At 37.8% G+C, this 10,338-nt stretch overlaps 1 protein-coding gene across 1 annotated transcript in view; it reads left to right on the top strand.

The window, feature by feature from the left end:
- The first annotated feature begins 4,872 nt into the window (after nt 1–4,872).
- fmr1 (fragile X messenger ribonucleoprotein 1) overlaps nt 4,873–10,338 on the top strand; it is a 41,369-nt gene continuing 35,903 nt past the window's right edge. Inside the window, exons 1-3 of the mRNA XM_061725887.1 lie at nt 4,873–5,254; nt 9,257–9,309; nt 9,431–9,524. Coding sequence (XP_061581871.1) covers nt 5,204–5,254; nt 9,257–9,309; nt 9,431–9,524 — 198 coding nt within the window. The 5' untranslated portion in view covers nt 4,873–5,203. The remainder of the gene's footprint in view (nt 5,255–9,256; nt 9,310–9,430; nt 9,525–10,338) is intronic.

Genomic DNA, 10,338 nt, shown 5'->3' with positions numbered 1-10,338 from the left:
TCTTCTTTGATTCTTGATACTGACTTAAGTACACTCAAATATTTAAGAGGCACATCTGTAGCAGTTTTTTAGAATACTCAATATTTTTCCAATATGACAAAACATGGGGTGGGATGGTTCCCAGCAATACAAACAGTGGCGTGAAGTCAAACCGTATCTTCATGGTAAACTGCTGATTATTTTGTGGAACATAATAGTCTAACACTCCTAACAATAGTCCAATAATTTCCATCATAAAAATGATGTTAACAGCTAAAATGACAAAAATAGTGTGGACAAAATGGCATAATCATATATTTTGCTTCTCTGTTTATGATATGATATAATATGGCGGTGACTTGAACAAACGGATGAAGAAAGCTAGCTCTGTTCTGGGAGCCTCTGGAGCAGGATACTTCATAAAGTAAGTAAGTAAGTAAGTAAGTAAGTAAGTAAGTAAGTAAGTAAGTAAGTAAGTAAGTAAGTAAGTAAGTAAGTAAGTAAGTAAGTAAGTAAGTAAGTAAGTAAGTAAGTAAGTAAGTAAATTTTATTTATATAGCACCTTTCACAGGCAATGAAATGTCACAAGGTGCTTCACAAAAAGGTGCTTCATAAAAAATAAAACAATAACACAAATAAGACCCTACAATAAAAGTAGGAATACGATAAAAACAAGACAATACCGATAAAAGCTCCTAAAATAAAAGTACTTAAAATCAACATGGTGGTCATAAAACAACCCTCTCACTACTGATGTTTAAAAGCTTGGAGAAACAGGTGGGTTTTAAGTTTGTTCTTAAAAGCATCGATGGAGTCCAGAGAACGTAGAGACGGCTGGAGATCATTCCAGAGCCTCAACGGCCTGGAAGGAGAGATCTCCTCACGTCTTAAAGCAGGTACGAGGGACCATGAGTAGACTCTGGTCACATGATCTCAGCCTCTGAGATTATAGGGGTGTCGTAGGTCCTGGATGTAGGAGGGGGCTGAACATGCAGAGCTCTAAAAGTTAGCACCAAACTTTTAAAGTTAAAACGAAAAGGGACGGGGAGCCAGTGAAGAGTTTTTAAAATTGGGGTGATGTGAGCCCTGACCTTCAGCCTTGCCTTGCTGCAGAGACTTGCTGAAGACGAGACAAACTGTTGCAGTCGTCCAAACGAGATGACACAAAAGCATGAATAATTAGCTCCAGATCATTTTTGGAAACCACTGTTCTTAGTTTCTTAGTTCTTAGTCTTAGATATTCCTTAAATGGTAAAAACAGTTCCTCATCAGCTGATCGGAGTGGTGTTCTAATGACATGTCTTTGTCAAAGACAACACCAAGATCTCAAAACTACTAGAAACTGGCTGATAGCTGGAAGGACATCATCAGGGCCAATCACCAGCACTTCAGTTTTATAAACTGAAGAAAGATCCTCAACAACCCTGAGCATCCTCTTCATAACACAGTGATTCAGCAAGGCAGTGTCTTCAGACAGACGCTTCTGCTCAGGAGATCCTTCCTGCCCACAACAATAAACCTCGACAATAACTCTTTGAAGAGACTTAAATCATGAGTACTGCAACAATTAATTTCCCTTCAGGGATTAATAAAGTATTTTTAATATGATAGAATAGAATATAATCTGTATAGTATAATTAAAACAACTGATAATTACTGTCATCCCTGTAGTGCACCAACTAACCATTGTGTCTGTGTCTCTCCTTTCTCTGTTCTTCATTCTCTGTCTGTTTTTCTCTTTGATTGAATAATTCAGAAAAAAATATACCTCCACAGATATAGAGTAAAGTGAGTCAGATGTGGAAAGATAAACCCCCTCACAGGCACTGGGCGGCTTGATGCTGGGATGATGTCTGTTTATTCCCCCTGGCCGCTCGATGACTGGGGACTCTTGTGCAGCACCGGTGTTCTGTCAATCTATGCTACCCGTCGTCGTCGAGAACTGCTACTTTGTGGTTCTGCGCACGCGCAGAGTCGATTTTCAAAGTTTTATGCCCACACCCATAATTTCTTGCATCCCTTCAGTTCACGCATTAAGTGATGGAGCATTATTTGAAGGGATGTTACTGGACTATCAAATGATGCTACACCTGAAATATTGATTTAAAATGCATAAATTGAGGTGTAAGTATGCTGACATTCATCCTGCAGTGGCAGTGAGGTGATTAGTATCTTACCTGAATGCATTAAGTGACGGGAGCATCATTTGATAGGATGTTACTGGACTATCAAAATATGCTACCCCTGAAATATTGATTTAAAATTGATAATATGGGATGTTGAGTATTTGATCCTTGTAGCACCCTATAATGTAATAATTTCCTGAAAATGTAATAAACCCCAATAATGTAATAACTTTGTCACGGTTGGTGTTTGTTGAGGACCCAAACGCAGGAGAGCAGGAGGCAGGAGTTGCAAAAACAGGATTTATTTAGCAAAAAACAAGAACCAAAAACGCTGCAGAGCAGGATTAACAAAAAACACGAGCGCAAAAACCTGACAGGACACATGGAGGAAGGAAACAGTACGGACCGTAGGGAGCAGGGAAAGAAAAGACCAGATATCAGGGGATAACGAGACACAGGTGCAGACAATCAGGGCAGATGGAACACAGGAGGAGCAGAACAGAAAACACAAACTGGGGGAAATGTCAAACCCTGACAAACTTCCCCAACAATGTAATAAAATATCCTGACAGATATTGTAATAACATTTTTATTTACATGTACCTTATTATGTTATTGGGAATTTATTACATGGTACTCAAAGTCTGCAATTTAACGCAATAGTCATTCTGGTGTTTCAAATCCAGTGTATATAACATTCTAAGATTCTTAAAACACAAAATGTTGAACTCTGGACTGAAAATGAACATGTATTACATTATTTGTCAAGTATTATCAGTTTTGAAAAAAAAAAAAAAGACCCACCTGAAAATGTAATAAATTCCCAATAACATAATAAGGTAAATAAAAATGTTATTACAATATCAGTCAGGATATTCTATTACATTATTGGTGAATTATTGCATTATTGGATTTTATTACATTTTCGATTGAGTTAAGTGCAAATTTTATTACATTTTCAGGCGTTATTACATTTTCAGGAAATTATTACATTATATGGTGCTACAATCCTTCAAAATACCATACCCATGACATGAATTGCATTACACTTTGTGAACATTATACGATAAAGAGAAAAAAAACTATTCTATCGTTTTATTTGATATTCATTCAGTCATTGGCCTTGGCAGGTCATTAAGAACACATTCTTATTTACAATGACGGCCTGGCAAGCGACAAGGACCACTTGGGGGGAAAGGAAGTGGGCTAGGGAGTAAAACACAGTAAAACTGTAGCTCTACAAAGGTAGAAAACCATTAGGTAGCATTTTTTGGCAAAGCAGCAGAAACTGGCAGAACAGGGGGGGTGTTGTGCAGAACCAGGACAGGTGTCGTGCCAAAAAGTGATGAAGGCCAAATATGAAACGTTTCTACCTAAATATGATTTGATGATCTCATTCTTGAGCTTCATAATATAAACACTAGAGCTCACAGGATTGCGTTTAACTCTTTTAAATGACCATTACAACACAAAATAGGCATTTTCACCTGCCAAAAATTGATTGAAGGCCAAATACAGTTAATGCAAAGTTGTTTCTTCCTAAATATGACTTGTACGGAAGAGTATTGGTACGACGGAGTATTAGGGCCAAACTAAGACAAAAAAAAAAAGGAAATTACGAGAATAAAGTCGTAAAATTACGAGAATAAAATCGTAATATTTTGAGAATAAAGTCGTAATATTACGAGAATAAAGTCATAATATTATATATATTATAAATATATAAATATAACTTCACAAAATGCTCAATATTCCTCATTTTTACACAGGGAGAAGAGTTCTCATAAATTATATTCTCATAATATTACGACTTTATTCTCATAATGTTACTACTTTATTCTCGTAATGTTACTACTTTATTCTCGTAATGTTACGACTTTATTCTCGTAATGTTACGACTTTATTCTCGTAATATTACGACTTTATTCTCGTAATTTTAAGACTTTATTCTCGTAATGTTACGACTTTATTCTCATAATGTTACGACTTTATTCTCATAATGTTACGACTTTATTCTCGTAATGTTACGACTTTATTCTCGTAATATTACGACTTCATTCTCGTAATATTACAACTTTATTCTCATAATACGACTTTATTCTCGTAATTTTACGACTTTATTCTCATTATATTATGACTTTATTCTCGTAATTTCCAATTTTTTTTGTCTTAGTTTGGCCCTAATACTCCGTCGTATATTGGGGCCAGGCAGGAGAAAAATAAAAATAATATTTTAGAGGAAGATTTTTTTTTCATTGTGCACTTCGAGAAAAAAGTCTAAATGTTGAGATTAATGTTGAAGTACAATTTCGAGAAAAAAGTCTAAATGTCGAGGATAAAGTTGAAGTACAATTTCGAGAAAATAGTCGAAATGTTGAGAGAAAAGTCGAAATGTTGAGGAAAAAAGTCGAAATTTCGTGAATAAAGTTGAAATGTTGAGAAAAAAGGCTAAACTTCGACTTTATCCACGAAATTTTGACTTTATTCTTGAAATTGTATTTCAACATTAATCTCGACATTTCGACTTTTTTCTCGAAGTGCAAAATAAAAAAACATCTTCCCCTCTCAAATATTTTTTCTACTCCATGGCCCTAATATTCTCCCGTAGACTTGATCTCAGTCTTGAGCTTCATAATCTGAAAATCTGATGTTTTAGGGCTATCGCTCAACCGGCTGCTGTGCGCGCTCCCGCGGCCAGAATCACATTCTGGCAGGAATCACTTTTTGTCACGACACCGGGTCTGGGGACTGACTGGGGACTCCTGTGCTGGTCCTGCTCTGGTTCTGCCGGGCGTCACCGCGCACGGCAGCAGCGGGCCGCCGTGCGCGTCAGCAGCAGCCGCGGCCGCCGAGGAAGAACGACGCGGATACGTCACGTCGGGAAGCGAACCAGCAGCCGCAGCACTGAGCACGGTAGCATGAGCTAGCTGCTGCACGGTACCCGGGCACCCGTCTGATCTCTCCCCGCACACCCGGACTAGTGCACCTGCAGCAGCGCAGCATAGCGGGGGCGAGCCCGGCGGTCGGTTGGTTGGGAGAGCAACTACAGCTACAGCTACAGCGACAGCTAGGGCTGCTAGCAGCAGCTGCTAACGGCCATGGAGGAGCTGGTGGTGGAGGTGCGGGGCGGCAGCGGGGCTTTCTACAAGGTAAGACCCGCTTACACCCCCTACACCCCCGACACACTCACACCCGAGCTGCTGGAGGAGCAGCCGCGGGGGCGCGCAGGCCTCCGTGCGCGTGCCCGGCCTCCCCGTTGGGGGTTCAGACCCGGGGGTGTGTGTGTGTGTGTGTGTGTGTGTGTGTGCGCGTGTGCGTGTGCGCGTGCGCGTGTGTGTGCGTGTGTGTGTGTGTGTGTGTGTGTGTGTGTACTAGCACCACAGTAGTTTCTGACCCGTCTTGTATTTATCTCATATTGTGTGTGTGTGTGTGTGTGTATGGGGGGGGTACAGATGTACACACATCTGTCCCATTTATCTCCCAAACTTAACTTAGTTTAGGATAGAACTTCATATATCAGATATAATCATGTCTGCTGCACCTCTCACTTTTTGTATAATTTGTTATGTATAATTGTAAATAGGTTATTTTATTCAGAGCTGTCTTTTTTTCTCCACCTCAAACTGCTGCACCTTAGATGTTTATCTGTATATATGTCAAGAAATACCACATTTGTTTATTTGTGTATTTACTGCCTAAAGAGCGAAATTACTGGAGTCAAATTCCTTGTTGGACAATGTTCGAACCTGGCCAATAAAGATGATTCTGATTCTGATTCTGAACCAGCATCCCGTCCAGGAGGATGCTGGTCCGTGGGGGCTGAACCCACGAGCAAACACACACAGATACAGAGTTCCTTCAGCCTTAGACTGAGGTCCATGTCCTAATAGCTCTATCTGGGTTTGGAAGTTTAATTGTTTAATTAGGATCCCCATTAGCTACAGCATGACTGCAGCTATTCTTCCTGGGGTCCGCCAACAATTTAAAATAATACAGTACTAAACATAACATAATAAAAGCAAACCAAATACATTTCCACTAGATAAAAAGAATATCAAATTAAAAATACTTTGCAAAAAAAAGCACACATTCCACAAAATGAAGACATTGAAATGGGAATATAACACAAACCAAAACAAAAACACTGCACAGTTAAGAGTTCATCTGAGGTCGTCAAAAAGCCTGAAAAGCAGTCCACACTTTCATTTCATTTGTAGTCTAGAACTTCACAACTGATCTAATACAGAAAAAAAGAAAAAGAAATGCATTCAACAACAGTCATAACTACTCCAACTATGTTTCAATTTCCAGCATGTCAGACAATCAGTCCCAGCAAGCTGCTTGTTTAAGTGATCTCTTTTTCAATGTTCTATAATTTTACTTATACTGATTCAAAAGATGTTGCTTGACTAATAATTTGAATATTCTTATGCTGTTTGTTTGTGTGATGTGTTTGGGAAATGAATTCCACTCATGGCCCTGTACACAACAGTCCTTTTATCAGCATTAGAATTCACATTTGGCAGCAGAATATCCTCCAGCTGCAGGTCTGGTGATATTTATAGTCAGAGCTGTAACATCCTCCTGGTATAATACCTGAGGACTCTTTGTTATGGACATATTTCTAATAACACTATTAATATTTAGTGTGGCATCACCGTTTCATTACTTTATTTGTCAAGGCAAGGCAAGTTTATTTATATAGCACAATTCAACACAAGGTAATTCAAAGTGCTTTACATCAACATTAAAAGCGGCAAGACACAATTAATCAGTAAATAACAAATACAATGAGATAAAATTATGAGAAAAGAAGGGAAAATAATAAAAAGCACAAGTTGCTGAAAACTAAGGGCTGTAGAGTACAGCAGGTACACATCTCATTCACCGTTTTCAGAGTATTTAATTTAAGAGTATGCTTAAATACCAAATAAATGAAATGAAATGATAAGAAAAGAGGTAGAATAATAAAAAGCAACCCCCGTCCGCGGAGGATGCTGGTCCGTGGGGGCTGAACCCACGAGTAAACTCATACACATACAGAGTTCCTTCAGCCGCAGACTCAGGTTCAGGTCCTAATGGCTCTATCTGGGTTTGCAAGTGTGGCATCACCGTTTCATTATGAATGAATTAATACTTTATTACAGACTCAAAAGGTTCCAAATAAAATACATAAAAATTACAGGTCACACATTAAAATACATGCAAACATCTGTTCCAATGTTTCCATAGTCCAGATGTGTATACCTTGTATCACTCCGTTTGATGTTAGTGAGTGCAGTTATTAGACAATTTTCTGACTCATTGAGTTGACACATACATTTAAACATAAAATTCCTCAGCAGAGCATGGAAGGTGGGGACACAACAATTAACAAATAAAGTGCTTGCACTTGTCCATCTTGGAAGCTTAAGGAGGATCCTGAACTCATCATTATATGCTACCTGCAACTTCTTTAGCTTGGCTTTGGTGGTATAATTACACCAAAGGTGAGCTGTGTAAAGAGGTGTACAGTAGGCTCTGATTAGATTTACTTTAACATCAGCTGTGCATATGTCATTACTTTATTTACCCAGATAAACAGTACAGAGACATACAGTAACAGTAGAAAACAAGTACCCAAGGTAAAAAATATAACATTCCTCTATGGAATAAAGACTCTTGCTCCTGTTTTATGTTTTAATTCATTTTTGTGGATTTTCATGCCTTAAACACAGTTGGAAAAGATTTAAATTTCAAATAGAAGGAAGGTATGAAAAATAATTTCCACTTTTGTAATTTTGATTTTTGCTTGAATGTATGAGTATGAAACATTCAGGGTTGTAATTCATCTGAACTCCACACATTCCTCCCTGCAAGTTGTCAGCAAGCTTTAGTGTTTTTTTTTTTATTTCATCTTTATTTAACTAGATAAAAGACCCATTGAGATCAAGACCTCTTTCACAAGGTTGACCTGGCCAAGGAAGGCAGCAGCACACATCCACAAATAACACACAAATAACAGCAATCACAAAATAAACATTAAAATGAGAGTGCAAACTGTCCAGCAAATAAAGTGCAGTAGTGGTGACTTCAGTAACATGTAGGAAAAAAAACCCAACGTACTCCTCAAAATTAAATATGATGTATTATTATTGCTATATAAAAATGTAATTTCTTTGCAACATCAGCAGAGCAGATGCTGCCTTGTCTTGAGGATGGGTGTGGTACTGCTGAAAAAGATGATTAATTAAAATAATTTTATCATTAATATTAAGGACATAAATACAGACATTTTTGTTTGATATCATTGTAGTTTGTAACAGCCTGCATATGTATGTATGTACGTACACACACATACACACACACACTCTAGCGCATTGCTGTCATTCTGCAGAAAGGCTTGTTGTCAATGAAGCACACATAAAGATGAGCTGTGGGACAGATGGCTCTCACTCACCTGCAGGCTGTCCCGTATATAGAGGTGGTCATGCTTGACTTGGTGACTGAAGATGCAAAGGTCCTGTGGCTGCAAACCTAAAACCCTCACCCCATCACCGTGGTGCTTGATAGTCGGCATGAGGAGTTTCTGCTGAAAACAAATCCACTCTAGTTTCATCTGATCCATACGCTTCTTAGAGAAAAGAGGCCCTTCCAAACAAAACTGTATTTATTTCCACTTCTTCTAATTGTGTTGCTATGGACTTGCATTTTCAATATGTTCAGTGAGATCGTTAGTGGGTACAGTATATAGGGCTGGCAAGACAGACAGTTAAACTTTATAAGCTATATAAAAAAACACCAAAAACAACACACATGTTCATTATTAGTAATTCAGATTGAATTTATTTTAATTTAGAGGCTAGCTGGCTTAGAAAGGAAAGGTTTTAGTGGACAGCTAAGCTTTCAAGAGAGCCTCCAGTTTTTGGAAGTTGTTTTGTTTATTTATTTAAAGGAAACACAGCCGAGGTCTTGATGGGTTGGACGAGTTGTATCTGACTCTTTCTTCCTTGTAAGCTTTTAAAATGCTAATTTAGAAATATCATCTGTTTAAAAGTTTTTTCTTTTAAACGGATTAGATTATTTTGTTGACTATAGATGAATAGAAGTCACATATTTAAATTACTTTGTGCATTATGTCAAAACTTAATTCACTTCTGTGGTTCTTGCAGGCATTTGTGAAGGATGTTCATGAGGGTTCAGTCACTGTTGCATTTGAAAACAAGTAAGTAATGTACAGACTAAACAATAACATGCCTCTATGTGAGATCTTTGTCTGAGGATTAGAAACACATTAAAAGTGTATTTTTTTTATTTTTTTCTATTGCATGTTGTGTCCGTCCCAGCTGGCAGCCAGATCGGCAGATCCCCTTCCAGGACGTGCGTTTCCCTCCTCCAACAGGCTTCTCCAAGGAGATCAATGAAAGTGATGAGGTCGAGGTGAGAATCATTAAATATTTTCCAAAAATCAGTATCACCACCAAACATGATTGATTCAGAAAGTTAAGTCATATTTGGAGCTCAAGGGAAGAGTGTGAATTAAATACGCGCGGACACAAAAAGTTTCAGCTTTTTGGTTCAGGTGATTTTCTTCACATTGATTTTCAATAAATATGGACCTCACTTGTTCAGAGGAAAGTGAAATAAAATAAATGAACGGCACTATTTATTTTACTGCTTTGTTTTTGGACTTTTATTTTTGCTTTCTTAGCAAAACTTACTCAAAATTAAATCAATAAAGATATGTTTCTTTTTAAGCATTTTGCATTTTTTATGTTCAGTTAACATTAATGGTTTAATATTGTGATTTTAAGTTGGCCATACAAGCAAATTATCTACTGCCTTGATTTCAAACAGCTTTTGAAAGACCAGTTTTAAAATAGTTTCATTAAAAGAAACACATCTTGATATGAACGGCTAGCACTTCTAATTGGGGTTCGACTTGTCAACACAGTGTCTTGTGCTGGATTCCGTGTTACTAATGAGCACTCCTGCACTGAGGGCAGAGTGGATATTATTCAAGTTATTCTTAATCATACAAAGGGTGATGAATTGCTGCATGTGTATATTGCAGTATACTGTACAAGTTCAGGTTTAAACCTGTAAACATTCTACCACCAAGTTGCAAAGTGAACACACTGTAAAAAGATAAGAATTTGCCGTGTGACAGAAAAATCTGAATTTGTGGTCATCTGCTAAATGCTATGAACACTAGTCATTATTGCTTTAAAGCTATGACCTTACAAACTGCAAC

This window comes from Cololabis saira, chromosome 7 (assembly GCF_033807715.1).
Source record: "Cololabis saira isolate AMF1-May2022 chromosome 7, fColSai1.1, whole genome shotgun sequence".
NCBI lineage: Eukaryota > Metazoa > Chordata > Actinopteri > Beloniformes > Belonidae > Cololabis > Cololabis saira.
This window is presented reverse-complemented; position numbering and strand designations above follow the sequence as displayed.